We start from the raw sequence: 20,000 nt of genomic DNA, 5'->3' as shown, positions 1-20,000 counted from the left end.
ATGCGCGCGCACGCACGCACAAAGATCTTATCATTCGGCCCCAAAGGGGACATTTAGGACGCTCTTTGCAGCGGCCGTTTCCAGCCCCTGAGGTTCACTGAAGCAGACTGAGTCAGAAGCTTGTATGAGCTTTAAGAGCTTTAACAGGCTCTCTCTCAATGGCACACATGATCACAGAAGGACAGAAGAAGGACATATGTATTTACTGTACCTTAACATATTCTGAGGCAATGAAGACATGGTAACATAAAACAGACCAAGGGGTTTGACCTTGCCGTTACCCTTGTCAGATAAAAATACTCGGTAACACTTTATTTTAGGGATACATCTATTAGCACTAATACATACAATGTTAATGCCTGCATAAGTAACTTGTAAGGCATGTACTAAGTAAACGCCAAGGCCTACTAGGTCCTTACTAAGGTTAAATTGGTAATAAATCCATTATTGTGCATGAACAAGACATTTGCGAATACATGCCTAACAAATGTGTGATTTTGCTTAGTACATGCCTTACAAGTTACTTATACAGGCACATTGTGTGTATTACTGCTAATAGATGTATCCCTAAAATAAAGTGTTACCAAATATTCATATTTCATAGAACAGATATTTAATTTATTTTTTTACATTGTAGTTTATCAAAAGCGGTAGAAAGGTGTGGCTCATACTGTTGAGTAACCTCAATGAAGAGTTTTGTCTGCATTGTGCATAATTGTGTTTTGCTGCAAGATGCATCAGTGTCGGTAATTGAATGCAGATATATTTCTGTGTGTGTGTGTGTGTGTGTGTGTGTGTGTGTGTGTGTGTGTGTGTGTGTGTGTGTGTGTGTGTGTGTGTGTGTGTGTGTGTGTGTGTGTGTGTGTGTGTGTGCGTGCGTACATGCGTGTGTATATGTGTGTGTCTGAGAGAGAGAGAGAGAGAGAGAGAGAGAGAGAGAGAGAGAGAGAGAGAGAGAGAGAGAGAGAGAGAGAGAGAGAGAGAGAGAGAGAGAGAGATAGAGAGAGAATTTTCTGTGCAAATGTGACTACATCTCCTAGAAACACAGGAGTGCATCCGCATTGTTTCTGTTCAGCCATGAATAGAAGACCTATTACTTTCCTCCTATCTCAGACAGTCAGAGTAAAGGGAGCCGCATTTGAACAATGCTGCCTCCACCAATTGTCCCCAGACGACTCCGTCCTCATATACCTCTCTGTTCTCTTTACCTCAACTCTCCATTAAAACAGCTGGTCCTCGGAGAGGAGATATGGCCTTAGTTGTCTGAGGTTTTTCGATCGCCAGCTGAAGGACATCATGGGTGGGCACAGGCATAAACAGGGATCTTATTCATTAAAGTTTGTTCTCTCTACAGCAATGTAAAGATGTAAAGAAAAAAAAAGTTTTTATGTTGCTTTTCATTTTTTTTTCCCAACTTCCTAAATTCCTAGTGTGTTTCTGCAGGCGAGGCACAAGCTGTTCATTTACTGCGACTGAACAATTCTCCACAAACTCTCAAATTATGTTGACTTTCCTTTTTTATGGAAAAACATAAAAATGAAGAAACATCAGCACTTTCAGTGGGATAAACTTGAACAAAAGTTAGACTTAGTGAAATGGTATAGAGAACAAGCCTGCATGCCTGAATACACAACACAAGACAATTAAGTAGCAGTGAATTCTTACCTGAGGTCTAACACTGATGCCTGGCAAGCAATGCCAGATGCTGTCGTACAGTGATGTAGGTAAGGTAACATAGGAAAAGTTTTCAATAGTTGGTACGTGTATATAGCAGCAGGGCCGCTGACAGGTTTGGCTGGGCCCGGGACAAAAATCTCTGAATAGCGCCCCCCTCCTCTCCTCCTCTCCCTGAGGTCTAACACTGAGGCCTGGCAAGCGAAGCAGCGATGCCAGATGCTGTCATGCAGTCATGATTAGCTAAGGTAACATAGGAAAAGCTCTCAATAGTTGATACGTGTACATAGCAGCAGGGCCACTGACAGGTTTGGCTGGGCCCCGGACAAAAATCTCTGAATAGCCACCCCCCCACTTCATCCTAAAACTGAGGTCTAACACTGAAGCCTGGCAAGCGAAGCAGCGATGCCAGATGCTGTCATGCAGTGATGATTAGTGAAGGTAACATAGGAAAAGCTCTCAATAGTTGATACGTGTACATAGCAGCATCGGGAGCATGCAGCACATCTTTTCATGTTTTCGTTTCATTTTTTAATTCCACTCAATTTGCAGCCTGTTTTCCCTCTTTCTCTTTCTTTCATACAATCTCACCTCTTCTCTTTTTCTCTTCCCCCCTCCCTTTGTTTCTCCTCTCTCTCACCCTTCCTTCTCTCCTCGTCCTCTTCAGGATCCCGCCTAACGTGCGGGACATTGTGTACTGCACTGGCGTGTCTCTGATGGACGAGGACGTGTGGGAGTTCATCTGGATGAAGTTCCACTCCTCCACGGCCATCTCCGAGAAGAAGGTCCTCCTGGAGGCACTCACCTGCAGCGACAACAGCTTCCTCCTCAACAGGTAAGAGCCCAACTTCACATCGCTCTGCTTCATATATTTTCTTTTAAAAATATATTTTTTTTTTTTCAACAGAACAAAAATTTAGACGGAACAGTGAAAAGTGGGACAGAAAGAGAATGGGTGAGAGAGAGGCGGGGAAAGATCGAGAAATTACCTCGGGTCGGGAATCGAACCCGGGTCGCCCGTGTAGCAGTCCAGTGCCCAGCTGATTGAGCCACGGCTGGGCCTGCTCCATATATTTCTTAAATGAGAACTGATTTCACTCCTGCACAGTATTTGTGGGTACGTGATGCAATGTGATTGGCCCTTGCCCATCTCACTCGTTCAAATAAAAGAAAGTGTGTGATTTGACAAAATAAAGTCCGTTCCAAATGCCAAAAGAGCTGAATGGAAGTGTGTGGAAAACTTGATTTGCAAGTCAGCAAAGTCAAAGTCCACCTACTATGACACCTTTTCACCTTATTGCCTGTACCCTTTTTTGGACACCTCCTATTATCGGCACAACATGCACAAGCTCCCCATACTTTTATTCACCTTCACACCTTTCTTCTTACTTACCTCCAGAGGTGGAAAGAGTACAGAAAATGTGTACTCAAGTAAAAGTATCTTTACTTTGCCTAAATTCTACTCAAGTAGAAGTAAAAGTACCTATCTAAAAATCTACTCAAGTAAAAGTAAAAAGTACTTCACTTAAAATGTAATTTGAGTAAAAAGTACTTAGTTACTTTTAATTAGCTTTCCTCTTGAGAATGTCATGTTTATTTTTCTTGAATATCGTCCTCCAATACCTCTATCTCTTGCTTGGCACCAGCCATCATCCAATACATTGATACAAGATAGTAAAATAGTGGAAATGCTGTGTGCCATCCTGCACAATCTTTCATTTCTGGCGGATTGTGGCATTATTGTGCATGGTATTTTGTCTCTCAGTCATTTTTTTTTACTCAGTACTCAGGCCAGGTTCCAGTGTAATTGAGTAAAGTACTTGGGTCAAAATGTACTCAAGTACAAGTAAAAGTATTCATTTAAAAATTTACTTAAAAAGTACAAAGTATTCATAAAAGCTACTCAAGTACAATATTGAGTAAAAGTAATAAGTTACTTTTCCACCCCTGCTTACCTCCCCTCACTCTTCAGAGTCCTCCTTGTTCTTACAGTAGGAGCTCTTTTATTTTTGTTTGTAACATTTTGTTTGACTGCACCATGACTGCTTCTCACAGAATTGAGCTTTAAGCACTAAAGACATTTCATGAAGGTCACAAGGTATGTGCACGGAAAAGGAAGCAAATAAGTGACTCTTACTGTACCATACAGTCTTCCCTCCCCGCCGACTCAAGTCAGAACAGGTGAACTGTTACACACTTTAAAATTTGGGGCTCTAGGGACCAAAGTTGGCCTGCCTGCGCTGAGTATGTAGCAGTTCCACTTGTGTCAATTATAACAGGCAAGAGCTGTGCACTCCTGCTGTGCTATTTTATTTTTAGCGTTTGTGGGTTTCATTTTAAGCCAGTGATCTCAGCCCAACACACTTTCGCACACCAATGTCTCTGTTCAGTCATTGTTTCGCATGAATTCCAGTGTTTCTGTTTGTGCTTGTTTTTTTTAATATACAAGTCTCAACGCACTTTAAAATGCAAACAAAAGGGGCCAACAATGTTATTTCAGAGTGGGTCGAGCGGGAAACAGAAGTCTTTGGCCCTGCGTGGTACATAAACAATGAAGCGACCTACTTTATTCATGAAACAAGTCTTTTTTATTATGTATTGTTTTGTCGAGTGCTGTCTAAAGTTTTCACTGGGAGCTTTTAAAGAGCTTTCTTGCAGCACCCCCACTTTCATGCTCTGGAAAGTTCCCAAGAATTTTCTTGCCTAGCTTTCGCACCAACCTCATTTCAAGACCATAGCCTAGCAACTCTCCCACTGACAGGAAGTTGTTGGACATCCTAAAATGCTTAATGTGAAAAACCCTAATATACGTAGTAGGGGTGTAAATAATAATGGAAATGTATCGATGCATTGATCCTACGGCCGATGATCGAATCGAATCGTATCATATCATGGGCCATTCTTAAGTATCGAAAATAATTGAATCGCTGGCCCCTGCCCAATGCCCTAGCTGTTAATTGTGCAATATAATAGAAGTTGGAAAAGTAATTGTGGAAAATCGAATAGAATCAAATCATATCGTATCGTGGGGCATTCTTAAGTATCGAAAATAATCGAATCGCTGCCATAAGAAATCGATATTGAATCGAATGGTCATGGAAGCTTACAGCTTGTGGTCCTGTAAACAATGATGAAAAATTATCACCAGACATCTCACAATATACTGTATACTCTATGCACATACAGTATGTGTACTCTCACCTCTTCAAATATCAATCCCAAAAACCCAATGTTATGAATTTAATTAATGTTGAGCTTTGGGAAACCCCACCCCCATGTGCATACAATTCAACTTCCTAGGACATTGAAGGTGTGGGTGATTAATTGAGATTGACCTTGAAAGGACCTTGCATAGTGCAGTCAATAAGGCATGGTACCCAATCCGTGGCTCCTACGGTAGAGGTTCAAACGAGTCAAGCAATTTTCAGCAGTTAACAAAATTGAGATTTTGCTTACCTCCCAGTGTCCCCTGAATGAATCACTCATAACACAGCCCCCTTGTTCTGGTAATGTCATGATGACGTGCTCTTGCCATGAGCTTAAATAAATGTATCTGGAGATGCATAGAGCCCTCTCAACCCTGTCAGTCAAACGCTGATTGCCTTAGCAACAGAACACTTAGTGTAAGTGTGGCAGTGCGATTGAAGTGCGATGGATGATCCATTCCATTTAAATTAGCTGAAGTATGGTGGAAGGGGTCTAGAAATAGAAGCGAAGGGTGGAGGACAAAAGTGAAGGCTGGCGGAGAGGAGATAAGGGCACAGGAGAGAAGAGAATAGAGTGTGAAAGGAATGAACACCCACCTGAGGTCTTTTAATGGACTCACCACAGCCCTAAAGTGTATGATGCCTACATTTCTCTTTGATAGCACACAAAAGTACTCGAATCAGTGATGTTTTCATTCAAATATTTGGACCTTGTCTCACCATTCAACCACAAGCAGGACTCCAATAGATGGATAATCCATTTCATTAGCTGAGGTTTTGTGGAAGGAGGCTGGAAATTGAAGTGAAGTGAAGTGAAGAATAGAGGAGAGGAGAGGAGAGGAGAGGAGAGGAGAGGAGAGGAGAGGAGAGGAGAGGAGAGGAGAGGAGAGGAGAGGAGAGGAGAGGGCAATAGAGAAGAGGGACGTTGCATGAAATGAAAACCTAGAGCTCTTGTAATGGACTCACCACAGCCCTTAACTAGAAGCATATGTTTTATTACATTTCTCTTTGGAAGCACTTAAATTATTCATTTCAGTGCCATTTTAATTCAAATGTTTGGAAACACCAAACTAGTCCTTGTTGCAGTGTGTCGCCCCATGCAATGACAAGCTTAATTCCAATAGAAACTCCTTTCTTAAAGTAATGGCTGAATGCCTAATACCACCAGTTGTCACACACTTTGTTATTTTGTATTCTGCGATGTAGGAAGTCCTACACTCTACCGGGGGGGCTTTACATTTTTATTTCATTCACAAGGACAATTAAAGCAGCCAGATCTTAGACAAAGATTAACTGCTGCGTCACATCTGAACTCCCAGGAGCCAAAACTGATACAAAGTAATAATACATAGTACAATGTGGTGCAAAGTGTGGATGAACACACATCACTAGACAAGCCATTTCAGTGTAATTGCAACTTTCACATTTAATTGCCGCTTTATAACACTAATCATTCACTGCAATACTGAGAGACATGTTTAATTGTGCTCTATTGTTTCCCCCGACTTGATTTCATATCCATGCCGTTGCCTCTGTGAGAAACCTAGCAAGTTCTAGGAGGTACACACTTCGTTTTAGCGAGTACATTTCACATACTGCAGAATGATCTGACTGAAAGACCTCTGCCTGAATGTGCTTTGGCTATTCACTATACTGTATTGATCACATGCATGAATAAGTAAGTAATCTCTGAGAATATTGCATATCGATGAGAAAACTATAACCTCTCTCTGAGTGATATCACTTTTGGACCGTGACTCAGGCCATAATTCAATACAAGATGGAAAATCAACTCTCTGAGTGAAGTACTTCATTCGCCATGGTTCCAAATAAATGGAGATTGAAAAACCGATAACCAATAACCTCACACCCTGACCTGAATCCATTACAGACTGGTGATTATAGCTTGGTAAAATAGAAATAACTTTGAGTCCTATGCACACTCTTGTGCTCAATTTGACTCCCTCATCAAACCACCATGAGTGATAGCGCACAATACATTGTGCAGTGTTTATGAAACACTTAGAGAGTCGAGTTTTTATCAAACATTTGTCCACTGGGGGAACATGCCCCATACCCACCTACTATGGCTACTATGGCTACAGAATTCTGGCTTACCCCTTTACCCAAAGCCGTCACTGTGTGTGTGTGTGTGTGTGTGTGTGTGTGTGTGTGTGTGTGTGTGTGTGTGTGTGTGTGTGTGTGTGTGTGTGTACTTGTGCGTATGTGCGTGCGTGTGTGTGTGCGTGTGTGTGTCTGTCTGTGTGTGTGTATGTCTGTGTGTGTGTGTGTGTGTGTGTGTGTGTGTGTGTGTGTGTGTGTGTGTGTGTGTGTGTGTGTGTGTGTGTGTGTGTGTGCGTGTGCGTGTGCGTCTGCGTGAGTGCGTCTGCGTGTGTGTGCGTGTGTGTGTTCATTCCGCATGTGAGTGCTTGCTGTGTGACAAATCTGCCACTGGTGGAACAGCAGGATGAGGTGGGTGAAGGATTATCACCTCCACCGGCCAGCTGCGAAGATATTCCCATAACACGCACACACACACACACACACACACACACACACACACACACACACACACACACACACAGACACGCGCGTGCGCGCCCACACGTACGCACACACACACACACGTGCGCACACACGCGTGCACTCACACACACATCAATTCTGATGAACACAGACAAGCACCCACAACCAGGTGCACACGCACACACACACACACACACACACACATGCACACACACATGCACAGTTCTCCATTCTTATGAACACTGAAAAGCACCCATAACCATCTGAGAATACACGCACACGCACACACACACACACACACACACACACACACACACACACACACACACACACACACACACACACACACACACACACACACACACACACACACACACACACACACACATAGACACACACAGACAGACACACACACAGTCATAATTTAAACCATTTCCCAGGCTGTGTCAGGTCCCTCAGGTTTAACATCTTTGTCTGAGGGGGACAGACTCGGCTGGCTGTAAGAGGAATGGGCTGCACAAATAGGCCTGTTACACACACACACACACACACACACACACACACACACACACACACACACACACACACACACACACACACACACACACACACACACACACACACACACACACACAAACACACACACACACACAGACACACGGCTGCTACACATTGGAAAGATGACCCAAAAGGAGTCTTTCAGTGCCCCCTTTCAGAGACACTTCCTGGGTGTGTGTTGAGTTTTTTTTTTTTAACCTCCGCCAAGGAGGTAATGTTTTTGGTCGCGTTGGTTTGTCTGTCTGTTTGTTTGCCTGTCTGTTTGTTTGTTTGTCTGTTTGTTTGTTAGCAGGATAACACAAAAAAGTTCTGAACGGATTTGGATGAAACTTGGTGGAGTGGTTGGAAATGACCCAAGGAACAAGTGATCCAATTCTGGTGGTGATCCGGATCACGAACCGGAATCAGAACTTTATTAAAAATTCTTCATCATTGCTAGTGTACAAATCTAGATGCCCCTAGTGACTGCAAATTGAGCTGCGGCACACGAATGATATCATTCCAGTATCTAACTCCACAAAAACAAGGCAGACAGACTTTAAACAAATAACGTTTGTAACATAGTCAAATGTTTTAACAAACATTTTCCTTGGCGGTGGTCTGCACTCTCAGAGTGCATTCTAGTTTTCTCATTTCTTTCCTGTCTCTCTGTGTTTTTAATATTTCTTTCCTGTACTGCAAAGGCCTTAAATTAGCTGATTTGAACCATGTCCTGCAACATGCAAGAAACTTCTGTGAATATGGATTCTTGTTTGTAGTACGGAGTGTAGTGCTTTGTCTTGTGACTCCATTGCACAGGAACAGTTTATAGCCATGTAAACTACAGTCAGTAGGCTACTTTATGTTACCCGGGCTCCGCCCTAGCGGTGACGCAACATCTTCGGCTCAGCTTCACACACTAGGGCCAGGAGCTTGAGTATGAGGATTCCGTTCCCTCCACAACGGGAAACTCCACCCACTTTGTCTGGAGGCAATCAACTGGGCATTTCCAACCGTCCTGGGTAGAGGCGTGTTCAAGGCAGTGACGTGATTTAAGCAGAAACCAAACATTTCTATTGGGACTAAGAAATGTTTTGTTTAAACTTCGGCACAGCCCTCAACCAGTAGCAAGCCGAGGGAGGCGGGTTAACCATGCCATTTGGAAACACTAATCGTTATAGTCCTGATCAGATCAGAATCGCGGTACGTGATCTGAAGTCTATGAAAACCTGGCAAGCTTTATGTAGCAGCAAGGGTAAAGTGGTCAAGTGTTTTTTGTTTCTTTTGTTAACACCCCCCGCAGACAAACAATAAACAAACAAAATAAACATTTGCACTACAGATCTATGTCGCTGCATGCATATCTCGGGTGTCTGGTCAAATGACATTGTGTGGTTGTAGTGTATGTGTTTTCTACTTAAAGGGACACTGTGCAGGAAATGGTGAAAAAAGGTACTGCAACTATGCTGCTCATTGAAACTGGGCTGCCTATTGCCAAATTTGATATTTACAGGAAAGTTTACTAAGTAATAAACAAATAGTTTCTAGTATGGTTCAAGTAAAGTCATTTTTGCAGCTAAAAATGGCCATTTTAGGAAATTCAAAATGGCGGACAACGGAGAAGATTCCCCTTTTCGTGTATGAAAAGTGCAATTTTTCCATCCATAATGAATACTTAGAATTTGATGGTGGTGGTAAGTATTCATGAAAAAGGTAACATTAGTGAATGGGCAGCATAAATTCTGGAAATAAACAACTAAACATCTTGCACAGTGTCCCTTTAAATAGCAGATCTTACTTTTCTCTCAAATGAGGGTCTTAGGGCAGCATTAAACCTGTTCTCTTATCGGCACTGTGCATCAGCAGTACATTTTATACTGGTGCTATGCACCTGTGTGCACCCCTCTACTTTCACCCCTGCGTAGCAGACAGCCAGCAGTGCTGGTATACCCAGTACAACTAAATCAATCAGCCATTTGTGCTTTTGACATGACTTCTGTATACACAACATGAAAATGGTCTTCACAGAGTATCACTTGGTGAAAGGACATGAAAAGACACAAAGGACAGGACACAATCTCCAGGCACACTTCCCTCCCACGATTCAAACCAATTACTGGATATGTTTTCCTTCTACAACCACCACTTGGCAAGACTGTCTACTGTGTACCCTCTCGGCTTCTGGTTGCCATGGCAGCAGCCTCCTGACATTCCACCACTGTGCCTCGCTGTGCTGTAGACAAGTTACAGAGAACACAAAGACTAATATAGGCCTACTGTACTATTCCTTATTTCTTGCCTTTTCTTTTAGCATTTTCTTGCCATGTCTTAAATAATTATTACTCTATTTTCACTTGCCATGCCTTGTGTGTGTGTGTGTGTGTGTGTGTGTGTGTGTGTGTGTGTGTGTGTGTGTGTGTGTGTGTGTGTGTGTGTGTGTGTGTGTGTGTGTGTGTGTGTGTGTGTGTGTGTGTGTGTGTGTGTGTGTGTGTGTAAGGAGGGGGGGGGGTTCTGCTTTTCCAAGCATTTTGAAGGGTATAGCATATGGTATGGTATAGCAGCTCGAAGTGATGCACCACCCAGATTTGGGTCATTATTACATGTGTTGGGGGGGGTCTTTTATATGTCATTGTCATGGGCCCAGCCAAGGCTGTCAGCGGCCCTGATCGGAATGGATGGAATTCACTTATGGCCTAATCACAGGTCTACTCCATAATACCTTGCTTCACTTCTTGTATGATTGGCTGGTGCTTCAGCTAGAGCTCAATGTGATTGGCTCAAGCCGACCCCTGTTGCTAGCTGTCCATCGTAGTTAGCACTTGTTTGGCAGTTCAACCTGTCCAAGGCCACCATACATAATTAATCCTGACATGGCACACACGCACACACACACACACACACACACACACACACACACACACACACACACACACACACACACACACACACACACACACACACACACACACACACACACACACACACACACACACACACACACACACACACACACCATGTAATTATGCCCAGCACAGCTCCAGCTATCAATTATTTAACTGTCATAGCCAATTAACCCTCCTGCCAGTAGAAAGGAATATAAAACACCCAGAGTGTCAAGTCCCATAAAGGTCTGCTGGTGTGTGTGTGTGTGTGTGTGTGTGTGTGTGTGTGTGTGTGTGTGTGTGTGTGTGTCTGTGTGTCTGTGTGTCTGTGTGTGCGTGTGCGCTTATTTATTTAATTTTCTACCTATTTTATTTCCCTCCCTATGTTGTTTTCGTGGAATCTAAAGAGCAGAAGGACTGATTCTTTTGTTCTACGAGAGCGGTTTCAGTTCTCAATCGGCAGTCCATTTGAAATAGCCGCTTTTGAAAAAAGAGGTGTTTGACAATGGAGGTATGGGTTGGATAATTGGCTCAGCAGCCCAGAAACACTGATGAAAGATGTATGCTGCACGGCACGGTTTTTGGTTAGGTGAGCGTATGCATTTCTCTGAACAATAGAGGAGGCTATGTGAATGTCGGTGGGTGTGGGTGTACAATAAAATAAATAAAAGATTTATTTATTTTACTTTTTTTTTTGCTGCATACATAGGTATGGAAGTGTGTGCTGATGGGTCTGAATGCATTTCTCCTACCTTAAAAGTCAACTTTGTACTATAGATTTCAAATTTTACATAAAATGGCAGTATACAGTATTGTAATTCAATTACATTAATTAACATGAAAGTTATTTTGTCCATGAAAATGAATCTAAAAAGTTAGTACTTAATTGTTTAGTTGGAACATGTGATATCACATACACACACGTACACGCACACGCACACGCACACGCACACGCACACGCACACGCACACGCACACGCACACGCACACGCACACGCACACGCACACACTCTAATGTTATGTAGTTCTTCCCATTTGATCTCTCACACAATAACACTCCCTGTTCTGTTGTTATGCGAATACCGGTGTTAAAAAATAGGTGTGTGTGTGTTCATGTGCTTGTGTGTGTATGTGTACGTAGGCCTATGTATGCGTATGTGTCTTTGTTTGTGTGTGTGTGTGTGTGTGTGTGTGTGTGCGAATGTGTGTGTGTGTGCGACGCATACATGTGTGTGTGCTTGGGTGTGTGTGTGTGTGTGTGTGTGTGTGTGTGTGTGTGTGTGTGTGTGTGTGTGTGTGTGTGTGTGTGTGTGTGTGTGTACGTGCATGCGTGTGTGCTTGCGTATGTGTGCGTGCATGCGTGCTTGCGTCCAAGTGTGCGTATGTGTGTTAAGTGTGCTCCTCCCAGAAGTGTTCTGAGAGCAAGCTGTCCATGGCCCCTCGCTGAACTGAAATGAAATCAAATCCGGCGGAGTCACGCGGTTCGGGGCGCAATGACAAAAAAACAGAAGGAAGGAAAAGAAAGCAAAGGAAGGAAAAAGAACGTGGCCCACGGAAAGAATATTGGCTTACGCAAGGCCCCACCGTAAAGCAATTACCTGGCGTGTAATTGCAAATGGGGAAAACTGGTTTACCGTGGCGGAGTGGTGTCATGTGGCGAGACTTCTGCACCTTAATGTATGCCCCCCCCCCCAACCCCCCCCCCCCCCATCATCCCCTTTCCTGTCCCCACCCCTCTCGTATTCCACACTGTGTTCCTCTCTCCGTTCCTTACAAGCTTCCTTCCCTCCCCTGTCCTCCTCATGACGCCAACCTTCTCTCCTTTCTCATTGGTTTTGCCATCAATGTTAATCGCAATGTTCATCTTCCTTTCCCTTGTTCTTGTCATCCCTGCTTGACATTTAACACTGAAGTGAGATGAGTCAGTGTTTGTGGCACACTCTTTTTCACCATAATTTGTTTCCCAGGGATGGATCCCCCCCATTGTGTTTTTGCACACACCTGCTTAATTGAATTTCAGATCTAGCATGTACATTAAAAGAGTGTCATTTTAAGAGTGCTTACAAACAGAGATGCATGAATGTGTGCATTTACATACCACCCTCACACAAATGCTCATACATAAGCACCCGCATGGGTATGACAACCTGACCGCCTACACTGTCGGACATCTGCAAACTGATACAGCACAGCATTTTAATTGTGTAAAAAAGCCATTACACTAATGTGTGTTTTCACTAACCAATCTTGTGTGCGCATGTGTGTGCATGTGTGTGTGTGTGTGTGTGTGTCTGTGTGCGTCCGTGTGTGTGTGTGTGTGTGTGTGCGTGCCGGTGTGCATGTGTGCGTGTGTTTGCATTCCAGGCTGCTGAACCTGTCCCTGAGCTCAGACCTTGTTCCTGATCAGGACGTAATAGACGTGATCATCGATGTGGGCCGCAATCCCCACGGACGACACCTGGCCTGGCGCTATTTCAGAGAGAAGTGGGACATCCTGAATGCCAGGTAACACCCTTGCATGTAGAGAGTTACTTGTGCACAATCCCTGGTGCTGAACAAAAAGGTGTTTGTCAGTGAATCTGAGGAAGACCGAGAGGTCGAAACGCCATTGCCAATGAATGAATGAATAAAAAGAAAAAATAACTTATAGAAGAAAAAATCCAAAGAAGTGTGCGAACCTTTTTTCAAAAACTAACACCCTTGTATGTGCCAACACAGCAACCTGTCAGTCCTTACCAGTGTTGCAAGATTGGGCTAGTTAGTCATCTGGTGCTGGTAAAAAGGGTATCTGGTAAAGTATTAGGCAGAGTTTTCTGTTGATTTATGGGCATAGAAATCAATAGAATATAGTTGAAATTGGATTTGTTTGGAAATCATGCGTCACATCTGGCAACACTGTCCATTACTTCTGCCCCAACCCAACAACTCAACAACCTATATACTACACTAACTGCCCTGCCATATTAGGCCAAAGTAAGTCTCTTAGTACCTCTGCCCTAGAATGATTATCATTGACTTTCAAATCTCTTCTAGACATGGTCTGACCAAGAGCATAACAATTAAAGTATCCCAAACGGCATGGTTGACCCCCCTCCCATGGTTTGCTACTGTTTTTTTGCTTCCTGACAAAGTGGAAGGAGTTCCCGATTTTTCTGGAGCTTAGAAACAATATTTGTATTGCTCCTGGCCTGACTAGACGGAACACTGAAGGTGTTGCGTCACTAGGAGGACGCGGCCTGGCTAGCATGCCCTCTCAGGGCCTGGGTCAACAAACCCCTTTGTTGTCCTCTGTCAGCTTCCCTGGTCAGAAGGATTAATGGAAGCCAGCCCAACACCAGGTGCTGATGGAGCCATCTCACAGCACAATATCTGAAGGTGTTGCGTCGCTAGGAGGGTGCGGCCTGGCTACCTCTGCCCCTGGCAACTGACTTGCTTCTCTACCCCAACCCACCAACCTATCTGCACCCTGCCCCTGAACCTCTCCTGCCTTGTGCCTACCACTGCCCACCTTCCCATAGCAACATCTATCTCCTACCTGATTTAACACCCCATCCTGTCTTGCACTTGTCATTTGACACATGGGGAAGCAATGGCGGTATTGTTGTAGAAATGGTCTTTGGATCCTAGGGGTTCAAGTTTGAAAATCCACCTTTTTCAGGTAGAATGTGTTTCCATATACCTTCATTAATGTCTGAAATGCCCTTGAGCAAGGCACCTGACCTCATATTCCTCCAATGACCTGTATCTAAATAACTGTCGGCTATAAAGTGTCAGCTAAGTGTAGTGTAATAACATCCTCTAACCTGCCCTCAAACCACCATCTAACATCTACCCTTCAGGCCCACCCGCAGCTGGCCACAACTCTTTCACCACCAACTGCCCACGACCTATCCACCCCGCAAATGACCTACAACAATTCTAATCCACACAGACCTTCCATCATACTCATCTACCCACATCTTGATACAACCCACCTACCATTCACAGTCATTTTAACCCACCCACCATCAGCTGCCCGCAAACCACCCATGCACATCCACCCGTGCCTGGCTACAACCCGCACACCCGCACCTCCCCAAAAGCCAGTCACCCGCACCTTCCCACAACCCATTCACCATCAGCTACCCACAACTCACCCACACAGTCACCCACACCTGCGTACCCTCTCACCTGCCGTAACACATACGCATGCACTCATCCCGGGCTGTCCCAGGCCACTCTATTAAGCTGTCGTTTGAAATTCTACTTCTGAATTATGGATAAAAGCCTCCCTTCATTATTCATGCATTGTACTTTGGCATTCGGGTCTGTTGAGTCGGGCCAGGGTTATTGTCTGTATTTGTGTCAGGCCTCATTGCTATTCTGCGGAGTGATATGGTGACCTTTACACTATCTCGTCTGTGTTTCCAAACCCCATTCTTCTCTCTCTCTTTTTCTCTAACACACACTCTCTCTCTCTCTCTCCCTCTCTCTCTCTCTCTCTCTTTCTCTCTCTCTCTCTCTCTCTCTCTCTCTCTCTCTCTCTCTCTCTCTCTCTCTCTCTCTCTTTCTCTCTCCCCATTTCTCTGTTTCTCACCTGCTCTTTCCTCTCTCTGTTTGTCACCCACTCTTTCTTGCTCTCTATCTCTTTTTCATTCTCCTTCTCTCTCTATGTCTATTTCTCTCAGGTACGGCGAGGCCTTATTCATGATCTCAAAACTAATCAGTGGGGTGACAGAGTTTCTCAACACTGATGCGGAACTCTCTGAGGTATGGTTCTTCTAATTGTAGTGCATTCTTTTCTGTTGCTACTCATATCGGTGGTGTATTCTCAGCCTTTGTCTTAAATTCCTTTTTAAATAGAGTAACCACTTTTCAATGTCATTAAAACCAGTCCTCTGGTATCATAGAATTCAATAAAGTTTTATTTGTTTTGATGGGAATTTGTACAACTTAGCAATAGTAGGTGATTTTCATTAGTTGCAGTACAAAATACTGTTTTCATGAAAATATGGGTTAATTAATAAAGGGTTTTTTTTAAGAGCAAGGGGTACTTCTCTAAAGTTTTGTCTTCTGTCTATACACTGCACTGATCAATCTTGCGAAGCAATACTCATGCTTGGGAATTTTAGACACAGCCCATTTTTGACTGACTTGTGTCCCACGAAGGTCCAAAAAGGCCCACTTCTGTCTGTTTGCCCATTTTCCCATCTGCCTGAGGTTTACCTGAAACTGAATATATCCTTGAGAAGTCCTCTAGTAATTCATGTTGTGTATATTGGCAAGAAACATATGAACATGTCAGTTTGGGAAGATGAAGAAAGGAGATCTCACACAAGCTACACAGCAAATACTGTGGTGTTAATTCAACACTTAGCGAGTTAATTTGAGTCCAAATGATGTCAAATCAACTCTCTAAGTGTTAAATAAGCACTGCAGAATTTACTGTGTATGCGATGTATGAAAAGTGCCACTTTTTGTGAACTTTCCCCCTACACGACCTTGGGAATGTAATTACTTCATCTAAACCTCTAGTTTAATAGCAGACTTCATAACAAGGCACCTGGAGAGATGCATCACAAGCACCCCTCTTATAATGAAGAAACGCAATGAAAATCCAGGATGATGATCATCCATTGCATTGCAGTCAGTCACTCACTGACAACAACAACCCTCTGCTTCAGAAGCATAGTAATTAGGGGGAGAGAGCAAAGGACGTCTGTTTTGCGATGCATCTCCACCAGCCATTTTAGCTTTCAGACGGTGCCTACTTATTATAGGAGGGTGGACTCCTGACATAATCTTCCTCCTCATCGTTTATAAACATCTGTTTATGCATTCAGTATCACCTCTGAGTGTGGTTGGTAGACTAATGGAATGCATCTATGGGCATAGCATATTTAGAATACAAAGTATATGCAGCTCTGCATTCAGTATGCGGGTACTTTTTTTATTTTAATTTGAATTGCCGGCAGTCGGAATCAGAATACCGTTCCGTTGATCAGTCGAAGAGATTAGGTTTTGAATTGCCTTGGATAGGGGTACTCACAAGGTATTTACTCTCACATTTAAATTCAAACTTTTTTGATGAGTCGGCGTTTCCCAAATGCCACCACCACCCTCTTCTCAAATCTGTATGTGATTGCGGAACTCTGTTGAAGTCCTCGGGTCTGCCAAGGTCCTCCGTCTATGGTGCCAAGAGTCCCAGTTAGTTCTCCCAGCTTCTGTCACTTGGTTAAGTCCATTTGTCCTTGAATAGAGGCCTTGTTTCGTGCCATGGTATGCCAGACACCCCAGGTGTGCTGTTGAGTCACATCGACATTGAATCAGAGGCGTGTAGTAGGGAAGAAAGAAAGAAAGAAAGAAAGAAAGAAAGAAAGAAAGAAAGAAAGAAAGAAAGAAAGAAAGAAAGAAAGAAAGAAAGAAAGAAATACAATGAAAGAACAACCCATCAGTGACTGTTTAAATGAGAAGCATTGCCCATTTATTTGTAATTATGGCCCACCTTATATGAAATTGGATTTTATTCCAAGTGACAAATGCTTTCTTATATTCTTTGCCAAGCCCGGCTAGGCAACAAAGCAATGACACCAGTGAAATTGGCCCGGTATTAAAAATCAAACATGCATGTCCCAAAAGACTGGTCTAAAGCACAAAAGAAGAAATTGGCTATTAACATCAAAGTAGTTAAGAACTATTCAAATGTATACAAGAAATACAAGGAGAATTGTCATCTTATTTCATGCATCGTTTAGAAAATTCTGGTATAAACAGTTGGTTTCATTGGGTGGGTCCTATGCAACTCCAGGAAACTGACACATCATTTTCCTCCATTTCCTTCTCTATTAAGAAATGCACTGCTGAGAGTAAGGCCCTCGGTACGCTTGCTGCAAGACGTAAATTACGCACGTCACCACAAGCAACCGACAGCACATGCAAAATACTGGCGATATCATCCAGGGGTCAGAGAGAGCAGCATTGTGATCCGGAAATTGGGAACACAGACTGTAAGGAAAACAAAACAAAAAGGACTCCCTGGGCAAGGAGACGATACGGCTACTTCTCCTACATTTGCACGCTACTTTTTCAAATTGCAACGTGCAAGTGTGATCATAAATGTTTGTGATTTCGTTTTCACCAGAAGCAGTCGCCTGGAACTGCCAGCAAGTTTGATGGTATCGCAACTAACGAACGTGTTTGGCTGCAGTGTCTAGCGCGTGCTAAATAGACATGAAATATGCATGTTAACGCATTCATACACGAATGGTGCCTGTGCACGCGTATTCTGCAGCAAGCTTATCGAAGGAAGCACTTGCTCACCTTCAGGAAATGAAATTCTATTCGTAGGGTATATTACTATACAGCCCGTAACAAAAAAAATGAAATAACGACCAAGACATGCAATAATACATTGCAGACCAATTATTCCAAATTATTCTTTTGATGATGTATACCTCTTCCTCTATCTTTACCTTTAAAAGTGATCCTCTCAACAATGCTTACAACACACCAAAGATGGATGCTTACTTCATTAGTGCCTTGGTTATGCATTCAGTTGTTGCCCCAGTGTTCTCTGTTATTGCAGTATTATTTTGTTTATTTTGATCGATCTCATATGTGCCTATTCACATCTTATAAGGATTTCAATAGGGTACATTCATACAGAATGTAAAAAGACAGTCTTGTCTTTTGTGCAAACAGACTAAAGTATGCAATGGTGAATAGTGTTGTTGTGTCATTCGTGAATGAATCAATTTTTTTGAAAGGCCCCAAGAACCAAATCCCAGCTGGGAGCCACTCCTTTTTCATTTTTCAATATTTTTTTGTTCCCTTTGAGCATGTTACCTTCACTTCAGTACTTCAATATGGTAAAAAACACAAGTGTCTTCCTCAGAGAATGGCAGAAACAGTCTTTAGAAGGAGGAAGACAATCAGTTATTGTGTGGACAAAATGACCTAAAGATGGAGTCAAAAATGCTATGCTCTTAACACTGAATAAATAATTAAAAACCATTCAAAAGAACAGTTTTTTAAATGGAAAGGAATGAGCCACTATTATCTGGATCCCGTGAAAGAGCCCTAAATGCCATCTCTAATGGTGAGCAATCCAACTATACCATTAATTTAGTTTTTGGGGACGTGGGACAAGAGTTTCTCAACTCCCAGACTAATTAGGAATGTAAAGCAGTGCCGAAAAGTGTGTCAAGCTACATTTTCTTCACAGCACATGATTGAAGACTTGAGGACTCTCTGTCTCATTCACGTCCTCTCACATTTCTTGTTTCTCGTGCTCTCTCTCTATCTATCTCTCTCTCTATCTCTCTATCTATCTATCTATCTATCTATCTATCTATCTATCTATCTATCTATATATCTATCTATCTATCTATCTATCTATCTATCTATCTATCTATCTATCTATCCAGCTGAAGGACTTCATCCAGAACAGCAGTGGAGGAGGGGCGGTGGCGGCGTTCGGCCGCGCAGTGGAGATCGTGGAGGCCAACGTGAAGTGGCATCGGCTCTATGAGCGCCAGTTCTACCAGTGGCTCCGCAAGTCGCCCAACGGCTAACCCCACGACGCTAGCTAGCCCTCCTGCCAGCCAGCCCGCCCAACCAGGCCGCTTCCAGACCAGACCCTATCAGATCAGTTCTCTAGCATGGTGTATCTCCAACGTATTTAGAGGCCAACTCCACAACTGGCAACAAACAAACCAACAAACCACAAAAGAAAAGGAATTGATCAATTCAAGACCAAAAAATGGTCGACTATGACTTATTTCTTTTTTTTCGCTCCCCTTGACCAACACACTCAACGGCAAAGACTTGTTGTCTTTTTGTCTGTATGTCTTGGGTATACAGGCAAGTTGATCACAATCCCTTGAAGCATTCACTCACATTAGAGCAGCATACGGTAACACCAGGATTTGGGAAGAGGTGGAAGAGCAAGATGGAGGAATTGGACTCTGACATCTGTCACATCTAAGACCTGTCAGTCAATTGATTTTATATTTAAAAAAAGATATATTGCATGGTGTTCATCTTTGCAGGTTTTTTTTTTTCTTTTTGCTGTTCTTCATGGATTTCTGTTTTTTTGCATGGTGTTCATGACCCAGTTGGTAGTCCAGCTTCTTGACAAAAGACCCTCCTAGTGACTCGTAACCTCTTCTCTTCTGGCCCAGGCTACCATTACAGAA

General features: G+C 43.1%; 1 protein-coding gene across 1 annotated transcript in view; it reads left to right on the top strand.

The window, feature by feature from the left end:
- Positions 1-19,754, top strand: part of LOC134459533 (thyrotropin-releasing hormone-degrading ectoenzyme-like) — a 255,190-nt gene extending 235,436 nt beyond the window's left edge. The window contains exons 13-16 of the mRNA XM_063211895.1: positions 2,342-2,509; positions 13,189-13,329; positions 15,492-15,573; positions 19,230-19,754. Of these exons, the coding sequence (XP_063067965.1) occupies positions 2,342-2,509; positions 13,189-13,329; positions 15,492-15,573; positions 19,230-19,376 (538 nt within the window). The 3' untranslated portion in view covers positions 19,377-19,754. The remainder of the gene's footprint in view (positions 1-2,341; positions 2,510-13,188; positions 13,330-15,491; positions 15,574-19,229) is intronic.
- The last annotated feature ends 246 nt before the right edge of the window (positions 19,755-20,000 follow it).

Source organism: Engraulis encrasicolus, chromosome 12 (genome assembly GCF_034702125.1).
Source record: "Engraulis encrasicolus isolate BLACKSEA-1 chromosome 12, IST_EnEncr_1.0, whole genome shotgun sequence".
NCBI classification, from domain to species: domain Eukaryota; kingdom Metazoa; phylum Chordata; class Actinopteri; order Clupeiformes; family Engraulidae; genus Engraulis; species Engraulis encrasicolus.
The sequence above is the reverse complement of the archived record's forward strand: the minus strand, read 5'-3'. Positions and strand labels throughout refer to the sequence as shown.